The following is a 23,200-nucleotide window of genomic DNA, read 5'->3' as shown; positions in this document are numbered from 1 at the left end:
TTTGTTTTTGTCTCAGTGTATATTAGTGAACACGGGAGACACTTGTGCTGAAAATGGAAAAATTAGGATAGAATTTTATTTCTTTTTTCACATCAGTAGTATAGTCTATATACTACTTTTATACTGTAAGTACAAATAAGCCATAAATGACTTTATCCAGTCGTATATTCTCTATCTGGAGGCCTCTGACAGTGTTCCTTGTTTTAGATAAATAGGCCAGTGCAAAATGTGCCTCACTCTCTCTCTCTTTCAGGTTTTGGCGGCTGCATCAGGGCCGTTCGATTGGCGGCGCGTGGGGCTGTCGTAAACTTGGCCGCAGTGTCCCGTGGCGCTGTCGGAGTCAATCTGGATGGATGCCTGTCAGCTGACACCAGCGTTAACTGCCGGGGAAACGACTCTATCCTGGTGTATGCAGGCAGAGAGAGCAGCGCCCTGGACCTTACTCTGCAGCCCTTCACTGGTAACACACACAAAAAAAAAACCAACACATACACACTCACACACTCCACCCCACCAGCGCCTCAGCCAGGCCTTGTTGACCCGAAGATATCTCGGCCTTTCGCTTTGGGCCTCCTCTCGGGCGAGGTCTCCAGCGATTGTTTGGCCTGTTTTTTCCTGCCTTCTTTCTGCTGGGCTTTTGTTCTCATAAGGGCTAAACAAAACAGTGCTTGTCCAGCCCGGCAGCGGACGCAGCCCTGACATCAGGGGGAGTGGAGAGGTCACGGCTAAAGCAGCCTGCACTGTCCCCTTCATCAGCACTCTGCTGAAAGTGTTGAGAAAGGCAGGCTCGGCTGACGCCCGGGGGCCAAATATAGCCAGCGCATCTCTCTGGGCTCCAGTGTCTGACGGAGATGAAGCTAAAAGGCAGCTTCAGTGCAAATACAGCAGCTCAGCTGTTATCGCTTCCCTCCCTGACCCCAAACTCAGCTTGTTTCTGAGGCTTCCACAATGCACTGTATTTGTGGCCAGGAGAAACAGATGAGGTTTACTGTATGGAGCTAAGAGTTTGCTTAAGGTGATTGGGTTTTAATACGGACGAGCAATTTTATTTTTGAATGCTAATGTTTTCCACCTCAAGATTTCCCAAGACTCCCCATATTTATAATTAAAGAAAATTCCACTGCATCTGGTAGAGATGTATCTCTCACAATGATTCAGTTTGAATGCGATTCTGAAATGATTCAATGTCATGAAATCTCAAATTTCAGCAAAATTCCTTTCAATTATGTTCAGAATTATTAACAAAATTATTAACAAATGTACAAATACACTATTTACACAGTAGTGGAATATAAAACAGTAGAAAATAAAAACAACTTTTACATTTGATAAACCATTTTTTTTACACTTTTACATTGTGACCGAAAATATGTTTAGTTATTGAATATTAATTTAACATTTGCAAAATGCATGTGATTGAACTGCCGCCTTCTGAGCAATGCATCACAACGCATTGACGCAATTTCACAACCCTTAGCATCCTGATGATTTTTTCAAAGCATAACTACTGCAGTTTTGTTAAAGGGACACTTTGAACTAAACTACTTTAGATTTTTGGGGGGTGTTTTTAGAGTTTTCAGCTAAGCTGAAGATCTTATTGCTGTGATGTAGCTTTGGTGCTTCAAATCATCATTACGAGGGCGAGAATGGTTTATTTGAATGACAAATGACTTGTCAGGTGAGAAGGACAACAAGCTACAAGTTACAGTTAGCAAAGTAGCTTGTGGGCGATCTAGATACCTTTGGGTCCTTATTTCTGGGTTTTTTAATTGTATTACTTTAATAAAGAAAGATCAGTGGTGAGACTGTCAGTCAGGATTGGTTGACACCACAGAGATGGCCATTGGCATAATGCTTGCTGGGCATTGTAGGGAGAGAACATTGATAAATGAAAACATGAAAAGTTGATTTGTGAGTTTTGTCAAATAGTTAAGGCTGAGAATCATTACTTATTCCAAAGGATTTTGCCCAACATTGGTGTTACACTAATGCTAGCTTGGTTGTGTTTATTAGCCTACAGATCAGTGGCTAGGCTAGCAGTCAGCATTGCTTGGCACCACAGGGTTTCCCAAAGGTTGTTTGAACGTTGTATATTTGTAGTGCACACAGTGTGTCGTGGTATGAGAACAAAAAAATGAAAAATTACATAAAATTGTGAATTTTGTCAAACTGCTGAGGCTGAGAAATTCAGCACTACACTACAGAATTCTTCATAACACAACAAATAACACTGAATATTCCCTTAACTTTTTCTCTGGGATTTTAAACGTTTAGTTCTCCATCTCTGTGTAACGAAAGCTGCTTTATTTGTAAACAGAGTACTTATACAGAGTGATGGCATCCGGAGAGGGAGGGTGGACAGCCGGACCGTGGCAGCGAGGACGCAGTCGAGAGACAGGTATACACACACACACACACACACACACACAATCTCTCTCTCTCTCTCTCTCTCTCTCTCTCTCTCTCTCTCTCTCTCTCAGGCTCTGTACTGATATTTGTTTGTGTCATAGTTTCCAGGGCAGCCCATTTCCTTCTTATCAGCGCAATATATGTAACAGTCAAGAAGATGAGATGGTACTTAGCGATAGCTTATCGTGTAGCTCAGGGTAAGAGCGCACATCACAAATGCTACCTCCTTAAAAGTGAAGGGCTTGGGTAGAGAGTAAGATGAATGGGGGAGAGAGAGAGAAAGAGAGAGAGGGAGAGGGAGAGGGAGAGAGAGGCTCAACCAGCCAAACAGGCACATTTCTGCACATTCAGCTATTTTTACATTTTGTATTTTTGGAATATAAACCTCAGAATTGTGCGTATCGATGTGCTGCTGGTTCGTCCATGCTGAGATGTCTGGTGTGTGTGTGTGTGTGTGTGTATATATATATATATATATATATATATATGCTCACTGTCCACTCTATTAGACACTCCTACCTTGTCAGTCCACCTTGTAGGTGTACAGTCAGAGACGATAGCTCATCTGCTGCTGCACAGTTTGTGTTGGTCATCCTCTAGTCCTTCATCAGTGGTCACAGGACACTGCCCACAGGACGCTGTTGACTAGATATTTGTGGTTGGTGGACTATTCTCAGTCCAGCAGTGACACTGAGGTGTTTAAAACTCCAGCAGCACTGCTGTGTCTGATCCACTCAGACCAGCGCAACACACACTTACACACCACCACCACGTCAGTGTTACTGCAGTGCTGAGAATGATCCACCACCCAAATAGGACCTGCTCTGTGAGGGTCCATGGGGGTCCTGACCACTGAAGAACAGGGTAACAAAGTATCAGAGAAACAGATGGACTACAGTCTGTAACTGTAGAACTGTTATTTGTATGAAGCCCACATTTGTATATTTCTATATAGGAAAAATATAAATGTATATATAATTATATTCTATACAATAGAAGAATGGTTTATATCCCACCACATACATCACATACATAAATAAAAAGCTGTCTACAGAGTTGTTACATACGTGGCGTTGCTGCTTGTTCTGCATGCGTTTGACTGTTTATTATCCTTCTTTGTAAAAGGTGAGTCCTGTAGTGAAAGAGGCCATTGGCGGATGGTTGTGAAATATAGCCCAGAATGAACAGTGGATGTACAGTCATATTAAATCAGCGCTGAAAAAGTTACAACTCTAATAAATTGTATTTATGCTAATGGTTGGATATGATTTACTGTGTCTATTAAAAGTGAAGAATATGTGCGCTGCTTTTCTTTGGCCTGACACGCTCTCTCTCTTTCCCTTTCCCTCTCTCTCACTCTCGCTCCGTCTTTCTTTCTTCCTCCCTTCTGGATTCTTGTGCTCTCTCTTTTCCTCCCCTTTGCTTTGACACTCATTCTCTCTCTCTCTCTCTCTCCCCCCCCTTCCCTCCCTCCTTCCCCTATTATCCCTCTTGCAGTTCCGCAAAGTGTGCTGCCTCCCTCCAGAGTTGCCAGTATAAATGGCTCCAGCGTGGAGGTGAGCTGGGCGGAGCCGCCTGGGGTCAGAGGTGTAATTGAGCAGTACGTGGTAAAGGCATACAGCCGGGACCGTCCCTCGTCCCCCCCGATCAGCACCACCTTCCCCAACACGCAGCGGCTGACGGGTAAGAGCCGCTCCGGCCTTCTGGAGCAGAACTCGCTCGTCTTTTTAAACAACTGCTACCTCTGGCTAGCCTTTTAACACTACACGCTTATTATACCTGCACGAAAAAAGCACTTTTAGCGTTTGGCTTGAAATCCACACCTGGGATTTTGAGAAAGATTGCATGTGAAAAGATGATGCTGTGGCACTAAGATTGTATTTGACACTGGTTAATGTGTAATTAAGGGTAGAAGATATGGCAAAAATATAACATCGCAATGCTTGAGGACATTTTTCGCAAAATACAATATTGATTGTATTTATTTTTTCTGTAGGGAGGAACAAAATGCACAAGCAGAACAGCAGTGCCACAATTTAAAAAAAGAGAAATGATAAATGTAGAAATTTTTTAATTCATGTTTGCAAAATCTATTTAAGAAGGAACAGAGGAAAGCACAGGTTGGTAAAAATAATGAATAAGATGATAAACTAACATCCAATCAGCTACTTCTTTACCACACAGTTTATGCAGTTAGTTAGTATTGAGGGACTGTTTGCACCAACAGTAACTGGCTTAAGTTAGACAGTCTTAACTGCTAAGTTGGTCGACCATTTTCAAAGAGGACTTTACACCAATTGCACCAACCACAGTTACTCCTAGACTCATCCTAGCGGTGCACATACATGTAAAAGCATATGTATCCATGGCAGCTGCTATGCAACCAAGGCCACTAAGCAAAACTGCTGTGTTTGCTACTAGCAAGTAATTTCACCAACAGGGAAACTTGTGCATTGATCACGTTTTAGAGTCTGCTTAAAGTCACGCTGATGGATAAACATCTTCACAGCTTAAATAAAAAAAACTTATCAAGATCAGCCGGTTCAGGATGACATTAGCTCTTTACCACACAGAGGAAATGGGGAAAAAGGTATTTGCCGACATCTAACAGCTTTCTAAACTCCTCCTGAATGAAGGGATGCGTCTGCTTTTTTGCTCATTTTACAGTGAAGTTAGCTACTCATCTACCGTTCATTCATGTCAGCTAGTTAGTCAGTTAGTGAAGATGGCTGTTTCAGTGGTGCTGCATGCTGTGCCAGTGACTCTAGTATCAACAGAGAAACTCTCTCTGTGCAGCAGCACTTTGACTAGCAATGCTTGTTTAAAGTGGCTTTAATAGCCAAGAAATGGTCTAGTGGTTGACTTTATGCTCCCAGCTAGGCGTCGAGTTGTGCCCGTTCTTAGTAAAAATTCAGATTATGACCAGTTAGTGCAACAGACCTAAGCCCTGTCGGTGCCAACGGCCCCATAAGTTTCAGTCACATGACTTTTTTGTTGTGCTCGCCATGTTAATTACCTTATTTTAAAAGCAGACAGTGGGAAACGGTCACCTCGAATGAAAGATACAAACAGAAATGTTTCCGCTTTAATCCCCACCATACTGCTATAACCAACATTATTATATACTACTGGCAGGTTTCATATAGCATATATACAGCAAACTTGGGGTACTGTAAAAAATCATTATACAAAGTAAATAATGTAACTTCAATTTCTTAGAAGCTTAAACTGTGCAGGAAAACGAGTACCTAGGGTGGCTAGCTTGCCGCTACATTTACATTAAAATTCCCATTAAAGGGCTAGCAGACATTAGCAATGTCGTTCAAGAACTAATTGCTACCAAAGGCTACTAAGTGAAGGCTTTTTTCATTGGACGCTGCACATTCATCAACTTGTATCAGTGTTTCTCCACCCTGGTCCTGGAGGCCCACTGCACTGCACTTTTTAGTGTGTTCCCTGCTCCCAGCCCATCTGATCCAACTAATTAGCTCATTAACAGCCCATTATTTAGTTCAGGGGTGTCAAACTCAACCATTAAGAATCTCAACAAATCCAGCTGCGTTTTTATTTTATTTTTACCTAACATTGTGCCATGACCCCAGCTGGCCATTGTTCATTCAAAATAAGCCAAACTACAACGGCAAAAAATAGGCACTGTGAACACACACACTAGGCAGTGAGCACACTTGCCTGGAGGGCTGGGCAGCCCTATCCACAGCACCCAGGGGGCAGTTGGGGGTTAGGTGTCTTGCTCAAGGGCACTTCAGTCACGTACTGTCAGCTCAGGGGATTGAGCCAGCGATCTTCCGGTCACAGGGCTGGTTCCCTAAACTCCAGCCTACGACTGCCCCAGTAGTGTCAGGTTTGGACAGAATTCAGACGCTTGCAGACTCAACTGAAGTAAATTAGCTTTATTAGCAAAGGGGGAATCCGAAATCAAGGTCAACCAGTCCAGAGTCAGAAGCCAAATCAAGAAAACAGTAACCATGAGGGTGGTCCGAAAAAACAGAGTCCAATAAACCAGAAAAGAAGGTCGAACCAGAAATACTAACAGTGCTCAGAGGGCGAGGCTAAAGACGAGGTCAAAAAACAAACAAAGCGAAGGTCAAACACAGAGAAGCAAACTATCAGACTGGAAGGCTCGGGAAGGCTCGGTAAGGCTCGGTGAAACAGAGGCAATATTTTATTTCGCAAAGCGCAAACAAACTGAGGGGGTTTATGTAGTGAGCTTAACAGGTGAGCTGAATCAGCAATCAGGTGAAGCAGACAGTGGAGAGTCATGTGAGGGAGATCTGGGATCATGTGATCAAATAGGGTGTTCTGGGAAATGGAGTCCGGAGGCTGGGAAGCAGTAACAGTGGGACCAGAGGGAGGCATGACAAGTCGCACTACAGTGTCTGATCCACTTGTACCAGTGCAACACATACTAACTTGCCTCCAGCACGTCACTGTCACTGCAGTGCTGAGAATGATCCAGTGAGCTTTGTTAGTTGAACAAAGGTTGGATGCAGGTCTCTCTTCAGTGCCCCAGCCGTCACCCAGATTTGTTCAGTTCCATCAACAGCACTCTTTAACATAATGGAGTATTGTTTAGCCAGACCAGGTGTTGGATGACGACTACAGATGAGACTGGGCTGCCATCTGGAAGGTTTCTATACCAATATTCTATCCCCTGTGTACCTTTATTATCTACCTCAGACTCACTAACTGCACATACGGAAATGTGAACAACAGTACAGATCATAGTTTTATTTCATTCAATAAGTTATATTTTATAACTTATTACTGTACAACTGTGCATTGGAAATACTGCAGTACTAGTGTATATTGTGTATATATTTAGAGTCGGTGTATATATATATTTCTTTTTTCTTTCTTTTTATTATTATTATTATTATTTTATAACCGATTTCACAGCTTCACAAATGTAATATCTTCCGATACTGGTGGTCGTCCAGATCTCTTCGCCCTGCGCAGACAGCGTTCCTCTTTGGTGCATTTTTTATTGAATTTTCTCAAAAATGCTGCTGCACTCTTGTTTGATTGTGTTCGAGCATATTCTAACACACAAAATGCCTTTTCATTTCTAGTGAACGCCATTCTTCAACCTGAAAAAAAAAACATGAAAAAGTAAACTTGGTTAGTTTTTACACATTTTCTTAAAATTTGAGATCATTTGAAGGAGAATTGGCTGTTATTATGTTATTATTATTATGTTATTAGACTACAAAATGATGTCAGTTTTTTTGGAACACCTTATATATATAATATATATTTTTTTATTTAGTGTCCTCAGCAAATAAACATTTACTGCCCAGATAGCTTTTTAAATCCAATTTTCTTAGGTGCCTAAAACCTTTACCCAGTACTCTGTATACATGATGATAACAGCATATGATGACGTTGCTGGTGACAAAACCCAGTCTGGCTGCTGTAGGTCATCAGTGTGGTGGGCAACTCTAGTATGATATCAGATAAAAAAATCATAGATACGCTAGTTAGTTATTTACAGGCTGCCTATAACTGTCCGTTGTATGATGCATGCAGTTACTCAGCGTTCCACAGGTATTGATGTTACCCGTGATGTATATGACTTAATTTATCATGATATCACCGCAGTGCCCACCCCTAATTCCCACTCAAGATCGTGAGCTCGATTGCATGTAGAAGGATGATGTTACGGCATTAAGATTGTTCTTGACACCGGTTAATAATCTTTCACCCTATGCGTACTATAAATGGGGGTCAGCATGTTTTATCTTCTTTTTGTTCCAAAGTGACCAGTCTGTGTCTGGACAGAGGCTGATGATGAGTAGAGACTGATTAGTGTGAATGAGGTGTGGCCCTTGCCTACTTACTTTGTGAAAATGCTTTGTAACATCAGATGGATGTGTAATCTCCAAGCAGAGATGCTGCTTAGAGATAGCCAATCTACACTCTGTCTCCAGGCAAAATGGGAAGATCCTTTTTTTTTTTATCCTCTTCTTGGCACACTTCAAACAGTGCGAGGCTAAGCCTTGCTAATTTATGATAGCCGTGACACCAAAAGCAGAATTACACAGGCAGATAAAAACCCAGAAAGCAAATGAGTGGGTAATGAGAATGGCGTGGGTCAGCCTCTTAATTGAATTAAAAGACATCGGACGGGGGAAAAAAAAACCCTGGAGACACCTGCCCAGTTACGACCGCGCCGTAGTGTTTACTTTCTAGCTCTGACAGCGATCTGTCCCGCGCCGAGATTAGCCTGGCACGTGAGTGCAGATTAGCATGGAAGCTGGCCAAAAAGCCACTCACTCTCACATTCACACGCGCACACCCACCGTTAAAAGGACTCTGCCTTTATTTTGGATGATAAATTAATAAATAAATCCCGATTTTAAAGAGTAAAAATTAATTATAAGCTGTGCTTTTGGAAGTCCTTTGTTTTAATTTATGGCCAGGCTCTATTAACAGTGCGCTTTTTGTACCAAGGTGTCACAGCAGAAACAAGGAATGAATGCATGAGCCCTTTTTTAATCAGTGAGTGTTTGATTTTTGTTCTTTTGCAGATTTGCCAATGAGCAAAGTCTGTCCAGCTGTCTGTCAGCCTGTCTGTCTAATAGGACTGGATGATATGACCAAAAATCGTATCATGGATCAGACGCATATCATAGTCCATATCATTCTATAGCTATAATTTCCTAATGCAGAATTTTAAATAATAAGAAAAAAAAACATTTTGAACACCTGAAGAAACTATACAGTGAAATATATATATAAATATAAAAAATAAATATACTCTGAAAATGATAAAATGGTGCATATTGTTTGTGTAAAAAAACAATCTGGTGCACACCACACACAATGATGTGCTCACCTGATAATGTCTGATACTCAACAAATAGTATCTGGTGCTCACCTAACAGTATCTGGGGATCATCTGATAGTATATGTTGCTCATTCAATAGTATCTGGCGCTCACTTGATAATATCTGGTGCTCACATGATATGTGGTGCACACCAAATAGTGTCTGGTTCTCATCTAATAGTATCTGGGGACCATCTGATAGTATATGTTGCTCACTCAGTAGTATCTTGCGCTCACATGATATGTGGTGCTCACCTGATAGTATCTGGGGATCATCTGATAGTATATGTTGCTCACCCAATAGTATCTGGCATTCACTTGATAATATCTGGTGCTCACATGATATGTGGTGCTCACCAAATAGTGTCTGGTGCTCACCAAATAGTGTCTGGTGCTCACAAAATGGTATCTGGTGCTCACCTGATAATATCTAGTGCTCACCAAAATGAAGCAACCCTTACGTCTTTTCAGAAGCCTTGTAGTAAACAAAGTCATCTGGTGTAAGAAGTGAAGAAGAACACTTTATTTAAAGGCTGCCTGAACATGCGTTCATCTTTAAGCCTTTTCTGCTCATCTCGTCTTTTCCTTTTCCGTTTTTCAGGTCCGGATAGGTTTGGTCTTTTTTGAGTCATGATAAACAGACAGTAGCCTTTTTCGCCTCACTCAAATATTTTAGACAACACAATGGTACAGTAATAACCCAGAAGCTGTTAGGGGGCCCTCTGGCGACCGCAGCTGCTTACGTCGCTTATTAGGTAAAGCCGGCGTTGTCTATCTACCCATCTATTTATTGATCAATCTATCTTATTATTCATAGTTTGAATGTCCCCATGTAGAAGCTTTGGTGAGGAAAGCTCTAATCTTATTTCTATAGATCTCGTCGTTTCAGTATTTATTTGTTTAATTTATTGTACCCCGTATCCATTGTGAGCTCTTTTCTGAAAGTGCTGGTTTTAGTGGTGAACCCCTGGATTTCATTGATCATTACAGGGTTAAAGGGGAGCTGGGAGAAGAGCTTCTCGAATCAGACTAGAGACTGCTTTTAAACACTGCGGCCCACACTGTCCATTAAATATCGTCATTAGTGTCTGATCGGGAAAGCCTGGCGTCGCTTTACCCCTCCGTGTGATGATTAATAAAGTCTGTTTAAATCTAGGGCTGTTATCAGAAGTGATGGTTAAATTATGCTGTGTTTGAAAAGTCATTGCATTAAGTCTCATAGCATTGCAGGCAAAAGGGCTACTTTTTTGAAATATGGAAGTGAAAAGAGTGACATTTGCTTCCTTCTCTCTCTCTCTCTCTCTCCCTCTTTCTGTCTGTCTCTCTCTCTCTCCTGTTACAGGAACATTAAGTGGCCTGGCTCCTTTTAGCAGCTACAGTATTACCCTAACGGCGTGCACTCAGGCCGGCTGCGGAGAGAGCGCGCGCTCCACCAGCCTCACCACTCCGCAAGAGGGTAAAGTCATTTAGAAGGTCCTGACTCGCACATTCCTTTGATGAATAATAAAAGCGCAGAGAGGGGCGCGAATGGTGTCGAGCCATTTGCTCGAAAACTCCAAACTAATTTGATGACAAAGTGCATTGCCAGCCTGTAATTGCTCAGTTTTATTTTATTTTTTTATTTTATCCTGATTTTTTTTCTTTTTTGGGGGTCTCTGGGTTATAGAGGGTGGATTTAAGGGTGTGTGGTGGTGGAGGGGGGAGGGTGGCGAATGGGCGAATGAATCAAACTCTTTGCCTCTTTTAATTACATGCATCTTTAATAGCTGTAATGCAGATGAATGGCCTTTTTAATTGCTGTTACATTGTTCATGCGAGAGCCTTGTCATTAATGGGAGGCATCTGCAAGATTAATGAAAGCTTTCTTCATTTCACTTCGCCAGAGAAGTAAATCTAAAGACAGTCGGCGGGCTAAAAAGAATTGATTGTATGGCCACAAGTATGAAATGGAGAATCAAGCGCTCCATTTCCACGCTTTTGGAGGCGCCGAGGGTGTGCACGGCTGCTCTCGCGAAGGAAACGCTGCGGAGAGCAAACGAGCGCTCTCCTCTCTCTTTCAACTCTTCTGCACTCATTCTTTATTACCGTTGCGTCTGTCTAACTCCACAGGCAAGACAAAGACGCTTTTTCTGTAGTCTGAGGAGAACAAGTGTCATGTCCATTGACTGAGCCTCTCTCCTACATGAAACAGCAGGAATAAAGACAGATTAATTGTCAGCAGCAATTATTTTCTCTGTCTCCGAGCCATTTGCAAATAAAAGTAGCTCTGTTCTGCCCGGTGGTTTAAATAGTTTGAAACATCTCTCTTCTTCTTCTTTTGGCAGGTTGTGAGTCGAGTGAAATATGTGGGCAGCTTTTCCAGGTCGTGCATTAATCTAAGTTGGGCTAAATTGCCTTGTTTAAGAGATAGTATGACATTGGGGGTCATTGTAGAGTGAAAAAATCAATTTGATGTGGACTTGATTACAAAAAGTGAAATTACTGTATTGATCCTGCGCTACAGAACTTTGAACATCGGCTCCCTCTCTGATGTGGGCGCTGCTTTATTCTTAGAATAACTTATTCATGTTCAAAATATGTTCTGTTTAATTTGCCCTGCGTCAGAAAGGTGGTCTGTGTCGTACTGGACTGAAACATGAAATGCATTCTTATTAATTCCATTCTTATTAAAAACCACTAAACACCGGAGAACCTTCGTGATGTTATAAACATCTCTGCCATGTTTATGTACAACTTGGTTACATACAACTTACTTAAAGCTGCAAGCTGTGTAAGATGTTTTTGTTAAAATTGAGAGAAGTAGTCAGAGTCATCCTGTAAAGCTTGACATTAAATATTTAAGACAGATATTTCAGATATTTTGAGCAAACGGCTGCATGTTTCAACTGTCAAATTCCATATTTTGTTGATTTTCTAAGTAAAAATGTGTTGACACATCCTCTACAGGGAACAAACTTAAATATGACATTTTTATTATTAACATATTAAACAAATGAAATAAGCATATTTTATATTCAGCATATTAAACATAAAAAATAACATGTAAAATGTGCCCTAACTTCCACATTTGTTTTTTTTTTTCCATTATGCTAAATTAAGCCAATAACCAGCCATTAAAATGTGCAGAAGTGTGCTCTCTGTAGGTGATCTGTAACTTATTTTCACTTAGAAAATGAACAAAGTATGTCATTTGACCAAACGTTGCATATAACTGTGTGAGGTCATGCAAGCTTTCCACTGGATTTCATTCTTTTTATTCTTAACCATATTAATTTGTTGGACCTACTGTTTTATTGTCCTTCTAGTATTATAGAATAACAGAACAGCTGAATTCCTAGAAATCCTTCTTCGGAGGCCCAGAGTCTCTCAGCTATATATTGACTTCATATCAATCCTTTCGTAGCTCCTGAGGAAGTCCTAGCCCCTAATGCAGTTCCGTACCCAGACTCTCTCTCTCTGTACTGGGATCCCCCTCTGAAACCCAACGGCATCATCACCCACTTCACCCTGTACAAGGACAACAAGTTGATCTACCAAGGCAATGACACTGCCTTCAACATCACTGGTAAGTGACCACTGTCTTTTTTGACCAGGGTATCAGTAGATACAGTCACATTTCTTTACGGCATTAACACAATCTACACAGTTTAAAGACTATAGAGTAAAGACTGAGAACTGGACATCGAGTCTGAGTCAAGACTTTGTAGTAGTCAAGTCTGAAACCAGGACATATTGAGTCTGAATGAAGACTAAGGCCCAGTCCCATTTCACCCCTCGCCCCTACCACTGAGCCCTTAGCCCTCTGTTTTGCGCAGTCACGTCTAGGGGTAGGGTGTCCCGATTCTTGTTGAGATAGAGGGGGAGGGTGAAGTGTTGGGACTACATGACCCTCCAAACGGAGGTTTTTCAGAGACTCCAAACAGAGAGTTATGAGAAAAAAGAAAAAACGGCAAGATGGAGAACAAGAGACCAAAGAAACCCACAGATGTGTTGTATTTTCTTAGTTTAATGTCGTTTCAGTGTATTTTGCTCATTTTCTTCATAACAAGCATAAAATCACTAATAGCATGCTAATGTCTCGGTAGCTAGCTAGCTAACTTTCCCGTTCCACCTTAAATAGTCCAGCAGTTCTGACGACTGAAGCGCAGAATGTAACTGCTACACCATTTAAGGTGGAACGGGAAAATTCGAACAAGAATCTGGTGAATATCTGACTTCAGCTTTGTTTTTTTATTTATTTTTTTTTTTATTTGAGGGTCCCATTTCGTAGGGTAAGATTTCAACCACTACCCCTAGTAACTCAGTTCCAGTTAAGGTGACACCCGAAAACAAGGGGTAGGGGTAAAAAGAAGAAATGGGACTGGGCCTAAGACTTTGTAGTAGTAGAGTCCACGTAAAGACTGAGACCAGGAGTGGCCGAGACCGAGACAAGACCAAGACCAATGAATTTTGGAACCAATGAATGTCAGCAAGCAAATAATATCCAGTTAAGCCATCATGAAAAGGATCAATTAGATCCTCAGCCAGCAGTGAACAGATTTTATTTAAAGATGTAGAGTAGTTGTTTTCAACCTGTGGGCTACGGCCCTCTAGTGGGCTGTGGTGGTAATGCTAGTGGGCCATTGACCGTCAGGTGTTTTTTTTTTTTTCGTTTGTTTTGTTTCTGTTTTGTTTTTGTTTTTCAAACCCCGAAAATTGTTACAATATAGACATTTAATCAAACATAATTTTAAGTATAGCAAATTTGAAAAAAAAAATAAAACGGCATTTTCATGTTGATCTCATTGGCTGTTCTGGCAAAATGCTAGCTGGTTATGTTTATATTTACAGTGCAAGTCAATGTAAAACATTTCGCTTTTCAGTTATATGGAACTCATCCATCATTGATAAATGGTTAAAAAGGAAAGATCCTGAGACGCCACCTAAGAAAACACAGCAGAGAGTCGCATGCGCTGGGCTTCTGTAAACGAGCAAATACCACTCGGCGCTGTTTGCATACAGTCTCAAGAACAATTTCCCAGTCGCCTTTTCCCTGAGCCGGAAACAGATAAATAAGATAGATGGATGGATGGATAGACAGACAGATAGACAGATAAATAGAGACTTTATTCATCCTGAAGGAAATTTAGCAGCCAGTATCTGTCACACACCACAGCACAGTTATAATAATAAGGGTGATACAATATAAAACAAAGAATATATACAAAATATATATATACAAAAATATGCAATAATCTCTGTAACCTGAGATAAAAAGGCAGTGCAGTAATGACTCTACAAGGAGGCACATGTAACAGTATAGAATGACAATACTGAAAAGATATGTGCAGATATTGGTACTGAAATTAAGTGTCTATGTCTGGATTAATATAACTGACTCGAGCACAGCACTACTATTTAATAACGATCTGCCCTTTACGAAGTAATTCTTGTTGCAATAATGTACATTAAAGTTAAGAACGTTTTTCCTTCTCCTGTAAAGTTACTGTTTGAGATACAGCGTTACGTGACGATGTTCCTCTGCTGCTCCAGGATGAGTGTTTATGAAAGCATAAGGAATTTTGTTGTGGATACTCAGTTCTAAATCCACATTATAAGGTGAATGGATCTTTTTAAAACCCAGGTCTGTACCAACTGAAGTACATTGGTGTGTCTGTTCCCTTACACTCATGTTTACTCAGAAGAAGAGCATGAATACCGAAAGAAAACAATAAGTGGAGGCGGATTAGCATTTGAAAGAGAAGGGAGCTACCCAGCCCTACCCAGGGGAAGATTCTTTGAACAGCGTTTAGCTGTCATAAAGAGCAGATGAAACGAAGAAGCAGACAGAGTGGCTCGTCGACACAGAGGGGCTGTTTTGGAGGAGCTCTTTGAATCATCACGTATGCAGGAGCGCCGAGCAGCCCTGATCCTGTGCATAGTGACTTATAGTGAACTTTCGCTAGTCTTTAAGGCACAAACGGTGTGACGGGCCACAGCAAACAAACTGATTCACAATGAACTGTCTGTTTTTTTAAAATATCTGAATTGCAACCATTTCTTTGCTCGAACACACCCTGCTACACTTGGGCAGTCGTGGGCTGGAGGTTAGGGAACCAGGCTTGTGACCGGAAGGTCGCCGGTTCGATCCCCTCAGCTGACAGTACGTGACTGAAGTGCCCTTGAGCAAGGCACCTAACCCCCAACTGCTCCCTGGGCCCAGTGGATAGGGCTGCCCACCGCCCTGGGCAAGTGTGCTCACTGCCCCCTAGTGTGTGTGTGTGGTTGTTAGTGTGTATGTGGTGTTTAACTGCACAGATGGGTTAAATGCGGAGGTCTAATTCCGTTGTGTTCAGACACAGTTGGCCAAAAAGGTTCGTTTCATTTCATGTAGTCAGGCTCTGATCCTGCAGAGGTTGAAGTCAGCATGGAAGTTTTTCACAGGAGAACAGAGCTGCAGTTTTCAGCGAGGGGTAAACACATGAAAGACTATCAGTAGAATTAATCTAATTAGTAGTTTCAAAAATCATCAACTATTCAGTTACCTTTATAGCCTAAATGATGTGAGACGTTGCATTAGCATCAAGCATCTTTAAAGTGTTCACCAGTCTCTCTGCACTTACCAGGGTTGGGATAGCTACTGAAAAATTGAAGTAATTTAATTTACTTTTTAGCTACTTTTTGAAAGTAGTGGCTACTTTTTAGCTACTTTCAAAGCTCGATTGTCAGAATGTTTGTGAATCTCCACCTGACACACCAAACAAGCCCAACTTAGTGTGAACAAGACCCTGCGTTTAATCATGAGCCACTGAAAAGCTGCAAATATACAAAAAGATCACCAAAAAGTGAGTTTAAGTGTAACCAACAATCAAACGTACACAACCAAATCATTCCAGGTTTTTCCTAACAAAAATCAACAAAAATAACGAATATAAACCAAACAATTTTGTGCGAAGCATTGTCAACTGTTGAAATAAAACTGCTCCTATTAAGACATTTCAGCAAGATGTGCAGACACGACATTCAGAGTCCTGTTAAGCTTCAGCAACACTTCAGCCTCGAAATTCTCATCAGTGACGCTGGCTCTGCGCAGGACTGTTAGTAATAGGAAAATGTCAGGGGTCGGCAGCATGAGGCTCTTTTACTGCCCTGTTGGCTCCACAGCTAAATTAGATTAGTAGGTAAAAATAAAATAATCCTCCTTTACAGTAAAATAAAGCTCTGCTGATCGTTCAACACAGTTTAACAATAAATGGTCTTAAACTCTGGAGTTAATGTAGAACTGCTAATTCACCCTTTAACCCTGAAGATCAGCGCAGACTGCTGGTCACCATAGCAACACAGACAACAGTCTCGCCTAGCTAGTAGCTAAAGAAACGGCAAAGAGAGAGATTTAAGACCAACATTGATGATTTTGAGACTTACTTGCCTTTATAAACACTCAGTTGGTTTCTTTATTTGTTTAATCTGCATCCAGAAACTGTCAAACACTAAGTCGCGAAGCTGAAGTCGCTTCTCATTCGGCGGCTTCTTGTTTGAATTGTCCCGTTCCACCTTAAATGGCACAGCAGTACATTCTGGGGCCTCAGGCACCATTTAAGGTGGAACGGGACAATTCAAACAAGAAGCCGCCGAATGAGAAGCGACTTCAGCTTTGCAAAAAATCAAACGTTGAGACATTTTACAAGAAACTGTCCTACTTTTAGAAAAGTTTCCTGTCAGAGATGTGAGAAAAGTGGGTATAACTGAGCTACAGCTTAAAGCAGAGCAAAGTGAGTCGCTGTCGGGATTTATATTATATTTTTAGCCTGAACTTGTACATCAGCACATACTGAGACATATTTACAGCCAAGATGGTAAAACAGACATAAAGTGTTGTGGCTCCCCAGGTGGTTTCATTTTTCTGAAAGGACAGAATGGCTCTTTTTAACATTTCGGTTGGGACCCCTGAGCTAAGCCTACTAGTAAGGGGTGATCAGTGCATGACCGTTTGCTCGAACTGTCCGCGGCTCAGTCAGGGCTGCACAGTCGCCACCAGCCCGGTTAACGGCCGCATTCTGCGGTTCACATTTTGCGCAGAAGCCTGTAGTGAAATTGTAGCAAAAATTATCGCTATAGCTACACAAAAATTTGTAGGCGCTACATTTCATAAAACTTTAACGGCTTCAGCTCTTAGCTACAAAAAATGGTAGTTAACTGCAGAAAGAGTTGCGCTACTTAGCTACTCCCCCATGCCTGGCACTTACATATGAATTGTAGTGTTTTAACCAGAGATGGACTGAAGTTTCCGCCACTGTAAATGTTCAAAAATGGCTCTGAGCAGCATTGATAAGGTCAAATAGTTGTGACCAGACAGTTGGGTCAGAGCATCTCCAGTCAGCAGTGGTGAATACTTACTGACAGTGGTCCGATGAGGGGCAAACCGCAAACAGGCAACAAGGCTTATTGATGACGCAAACATAGATAAACTGACTTTCTCAACATCTCTGCCTCTTTATTTTATCCTTACAGTAACACTTATTCTGAGACGTAAACATAAAAGAAATCATGAGAGGATTCAGTATATCAGATCAGTACACACACACTAGCTAACTGAAGTGTGGAAACGGCTGCCGTCGCCCCCTTTATTTAATCAGAGCCCCTGAAAGGCCGAGGCTCTGTTCACTTCTGAGGCGGCGCAGTTGTATTACTATATTTCATTTTGCTAGATGAGACAAAGGCCAACAGCCAGCTATTGTTTTGTTTGGGCTTTTTTTATTCACTACTCCCAGTGTGCTCCTGCTGGCCTGGCCTACAGCAGCAGTAGCAGCAGCAGCCTCTGCTCGTGGCGGTAATGTGTGAACATCGCGCGATGTTTTATTAAAAGGCTCAGGGCTCCTGCTGCTGTTTGACCCCAGGGTGAGAGTCATGCCTAAACGATGGGGGAGCCCCCAAAAGGCCAATTTACACTCAGGACAGGTATATTCACTCTGAGATGAATCATTCAAAATGTCAGCCCATTCCCCTACCCCCCCCACCAGCTTAAGCGTACACCCAGGCAGCCATGCACAGTCACACGTAGACACACTCCGACTGTTTGTTGGGAAAAAATGTTTTGGAAAGTGTCAACAGCTGAATATACTTAACATGTGGCTAAAGCTCAGTGCATCAGAAATGTGATATATCAGCGGTCTGTGTTCTTTGATCAGCCAAAGCATTATGAGCGCTCACAGATGAAGTGAATAATGCTGATTATCTCATAACATCTCAAGGTCTAAGTTTTCGCATTCGGCATGTTGGGCGCAGGAGAAATGAGCACCTAACACGCTGTTGCTGGTTTGTAGTTTATCCCTCCTTGAATGATGTTACTCACCGATGCTGACCAGGAGCTCACAGCAAGCCTTGCTAACCAATATATATAATCATGGGTATATATTTTATAATATATAATCTGGATCTAACCATTTGGCCCTGGTCAAAGTTGTTCATTTCTCCTGCACCCAAAACGCTGAATGTGAAACTTGCTTTCTGGCTTTTTCCTAGACAAAATTATACTGAGAGGAGTCCTTGGGAAAGACTCCCAATACTACATTCATTTTCAGTGCAAGTCATTCAGGATGACAGAATGTGTTATATGTTAAACCATTTATCATGTTATGTTATATCATGATATAGTTCTTTTAGTATCTTTTGAAGTTTTAACCCATCAAAAGCTGTGCACTAATATATATATGTGTGTGTGTGTGTGTGTGTGTGTGTGTGTGTATATATATATATATATATATATATATATATGTGTGTATATATATATATATATACACACACACAGGATGTCTGCGGATCCTTAAAAAGTCTTTAATTTGTTTGACTAAAAAAAGGCCTTAATTTGTCTTACCATGTCTTAAATCCATCTCCCAAATGTCTTAAAAAGGGCACAAACAATAAATACAATTTAGTTTTTATTATCCTGCATTTCCAGATTTTATATGCATGTTAACTTGCGGTTTTAACGGCAGATTGAACTAAGCGGAACCAACAGCATTTATGGCTCTGAGGGGCGCTAATTGCAGGCACGTTCATTACTTTGTTTTAGCCAAGTAGCGGAGACAGTACTGTATGGGGAAGTGTGGATTTAACGGAAAGTGGTTGGATAACCCCAATTTTGCACCGTGGCTAAATCCAGTTCAAGGTAATCTGTAAGGAACGCGTTGCACACTGTGCAAGAAGGTCTTCAAGCTTGGCACAATGGGAATAAAAGCTGTGGAGTCACACATGGAGAGCGAGAAGCACAAAGTGGAGGCAAAAACTCAGTGTATGGGCAGTTCCATTTTTGTTTGTGCAAAACTGTTAATTTATGTTTGTTTATGCTTGTTTCATCAGAAAATACAGGAATCACATGTTAACAAAGTTTATATATATATGTATAGACTTTACTGTAAAGTCTATATATATATATATATATATATATATATATATATATATATATATATATATATATATATATATATACATACAAGGTTTTAGGAGATACAAGGTCTTGTTCTGACAGCAGCGACATATGTATATGTATGTGTGTATATATGTATATATAAATATGTGTATGTATAATATATATCTACGTTGACCACAACATGGTGTTAATTATCAATTATTGTTATCGTTATAGAAATTCTATATCAGTTCATCCTTAGTCATATTTTAGCCCAATAGGGAATCAGCCATGAGCATAATTTAGCATAATCATAATGTTTTTTTTTCAGTGCAGAGACGGTTACCTTTCTTTCTTAATGTGGTTCGGTCAGAAAAGGCGTCCACATAGAAAGAGGTGTGGTTTTGAAATAATGTGTTTGTTGTAAAAAGCAGAGATCAATGGGTCTCCCGCCTCAGTATTGGCAAATCAATGGGAATACAGGTCTTCATCTCTCGGCCAGATTGAAAATTATAGCTTGCCTGACAGTAATGGTTGGGGCGTCTGTGCGCGGGGATATAATTTCTTGTAACGCGTTTCTAGTTAACGACTGTTGATCCGCTTTCTCGTCCTCCTCGTAATGATCTCTCTCTTCCTCTCTCTTTCCATTCCACCTCTCTTAACAGTGAACTGTATGCAAATATACCACGACAGAAGTCGGAAAACCCTAAGCGCATTTCACACCTAGTTTTTTAGTCAGGGTTTGAAAGCACCGCGCTGGATTTTTCCTTTTCAGGGCTCAGAGCAATCTCAGCCCTCTCTGATCACCTTAAAGAACTGTGCCTTGTACAGATAAAGACATGTCTGACTACATGTGTATCACGACCGAAAGCTGAAACACAAAGCAGACGGGGAGGCTTTGAAGGGAATTTCTTTTTTCATAAGGCGCATCATGTGGCTAGATGTTATTTTCAGTCTCACTCAGTGGGATATGGCGTTCATTGCGGGTCGTGATGAAGGATGAAGGTAAAGGTCTGATATGATAAGAAGCTTCGGAGCTGCGTCTTCGCCTCGTGCATGCGCACACGCGTCGCGCAGTCCAAACCCAGGGATTCCAATTTCTTTCAGGATATCTTAGCTCAGCTTCGCTGGCCGCCCCTGCTGTGATTCTGGATTCTCTCGCTTTTTTTCCCCGTCCTCGTTCCTTGACAGTAAAACCACTTTCAAGCGCTTCAAGGAGAGAGCCTCCTTCCCGTCAAGAATGCCCTTTGAAACGTGTCGCTCTCAGCCTGGGTTTGAAAACTCCAGCTTCACTGTACAAGCGGTTAACAGATGAGCCCAGCTGCGTGGAGGTGCAGGCTGGTGTGTGTGTCCTCTGAGGAGGGAGAGGGCCAGCGGGAAAAGGCTGATTATCACAACAACAGCTCCCTGAACACAAACATGCGCAAACGTTTCAATATGACGTGGATTAGACCGCCGACAGCATGGGCTACGAAACAATTCTAAAAGAGGCTGATCTTTTTTTTACACATCTAAAAACGTGACTGCTTACTGCTGCACTTTGCAGTTGTGGGATTGGGTGAACAGTTGGAACTGCTTTCATGCAGAACCCCCCCCTTTTAGGGGCTTAAAAGTAATTGGTCAGTTGACGGCTCAGCTGTTTTATGGCTAGATGTGTCTTATTCCCTCATTATTTCACCTGAAAGTGAGCAAATAAAAGATGAGTTGATTTCAAGCATGACATTTGCATTTAAAATCTGTAGCTGCATTGTTTAGCACTGTGCTGTATGTTTTAACTTAATTAATTTAAACATTTTAAATCTTTTTGAATTTTAAGCCAACTAGATTGCTTTATTAAGTGTCTCAAAATACCCTGGTATTATATTTGTGCCATACTCCCAAGCTGTGCTCATACCTACAATACTAATCCATCAGAATAAACCCTTTATGCATCCCTGATACCTGTTGGACTTTTACGACTTGTGTTTGCGTTTGTGTTTCACCTGGTTTTATCAAAGCATATGAACTGAGGGGAAACAAGTATTCAGACACTTTTGTTTTTATTTAATGTACTTCCAGTTCATACAGTCAATGATTATGAATACATGCTTTTTTTTGTTGATATTTATAAGTGGGTAAACTTGTTTCCCCTCGCTGTACGCATGTGTAGTTGACCGTTGTGCTCTGTGTGTGTTCAGATCTAGGTGTGTACACTCCACACAAGCTGCTGCTGAGTGCCTGCACTGAGGCAGGCTGCACGAACAGCTCCGTGGTCACACTCTTTACCGGTCAGCTTGCCCCATCCTACGTGCAGGCGCCTGTCATCACCGTCCTAGATGCCCACAGCATCTACGTCCAGTGAGTGCTTTATACACACACACAATACCTATTTTATGCTGTGTTATACTATAATATCTGTGTTATGCTTTTTAGCCCTCATAGCTACACTGGTGGGTTTGGCCGATATTCAGGTTTTCCAGATTTCTCTCTATCGGGTGAAAAAAATGAGCTAATTAACAGAAACCAACAAACATCAGTCAGTAAAGCGCAGGAACGGTCTTGTCTGCTGACCACATTGTCAGGCTCCCCTGTGTATGTTCTGTTTTATAGCAGAAGGTAGACCTGCCCGAAGGTAAGCCTGCACGTTTTGTGTCCTGTGTTCACAGGCAAGGTTGTGCCTGTATGCATATCAGTGGGACTGTTTAGTGAGAGACATGAGAAGCACATCACCTTATTGGACAGCGACTTTAAATTATTATGATTAAATATGTCAGTGGAATGTTTTGTGGGACTACAAACCTCTCATCTGCAGGAACCAGAGTTTTGTAACAGTGGTCCTCAATTAAAAAAAACATGCCCTCTGCCCTCATTACAGGGTCTGTCCTTGGGTCAGACACGCGGGCAAACGTTCGCACAAATGCATACATACACACTAACGAGGCGGGGACAGGAGTGAAGGTGGCAGTGCTCACCTTTAATGCGACGAAGTTTCATCAAAGAGGCACAGTAATGAGGCGGTGGGCGTCTGCTCACGCCTGGAGGACAAGAGAAATCCTCTCCTATTTCCCACAATCCCCCACAGGACACTTTCTGTTCTGTCATTCATTGTGTAGAGTGCAGTTGGACAGTCCGGACAAGGGGTGGTACAATACGCATGGTTTCAGATTCAGTACCATTTTTGGTTCTGAGGTCAAGATCAAATCGATTTTTCACATTTTATATGATTTTTAAAAAATAGACATCAAAAATCACAACCCCTAGAATTTTCTTTAAAAGCCCATTAAAACAAGGTCATTCTAGTCATTTGAAAGTGAGCTTGTCCATAGGGTAGATGCCTAGTTTTGAAGCAGTGGAATCCTCAGAAGAAGGCAAATGAGAGGCCATTGGAAGAGAACGAGAAGCACATGCGTTTTTAAATATTTTTACATTTTTGATACACCCCTAATGTGGACAGAATACTAGTATTGCAATTATATTGCTACATATTGGATTTGTAATAAATAGTTTACAGGACATCTGTTAGCCGTTACTTCACAGTTCATTAATCATGTACTAACCAGGTATTCAGAGTTGTTCAT

At 41.4% G+C, this 23,200-nt stretch overlaps 1 protein-coding gene across 1 annotated transcript in view; it reads left to right on the top strand.

Moving 5' to 3' along the window:
* The window catches only part of ush2a (Usher syndrome 2A (autosomal recessive, mild)), a 399,698-nt gene that overhangs the window by 132,948 nt on the left and 243,550 nt on the right, over positions 1-23,200 (top strand). The window contains exons 27-32 of the mRNA XM_036594065.1: positions 254-460; positions 2,318-2,398; positions 3,907-4,092; positions 10,599-10,712; positions 12,660-12,821; positions 21,821-21,980. Coding sequence (XP_036449958.1) covers positions 254-460; positions 2,318-2,398; positions 3,907-4,092; positions 10,599-10,712; positions 12,660-12,821; positions 21,821-21,980 — 910 coding nt within the window. The remainder of the gene's footprint in view (positions 1-253; positions 461-2,317; positions 2,399-3,906; positions 4,093-10,598; positions 10,713-12,659; positions 12,822-21,820; positions 21,981-23,200) is intronic.

Source organism: Colossoma macropomum, unplaced genomic scaffold (assembly GCF_904425465.1).
Source record: "Colossoma macropomum unplaced genomic scaffold, Colossoma_macropomum, whole genome shotgun sequence".
Classification (NCBI taxonomy): domain Eukaryota; kingdom Metazoa; phylum Chordata; class Actinopteri; order Characiformes; family Serrasalmidae; genus Colossoma; species Colossoma macropomum.
This window is presented reverse-complemented; position numbering and strand designations above follow the sequence as displayed.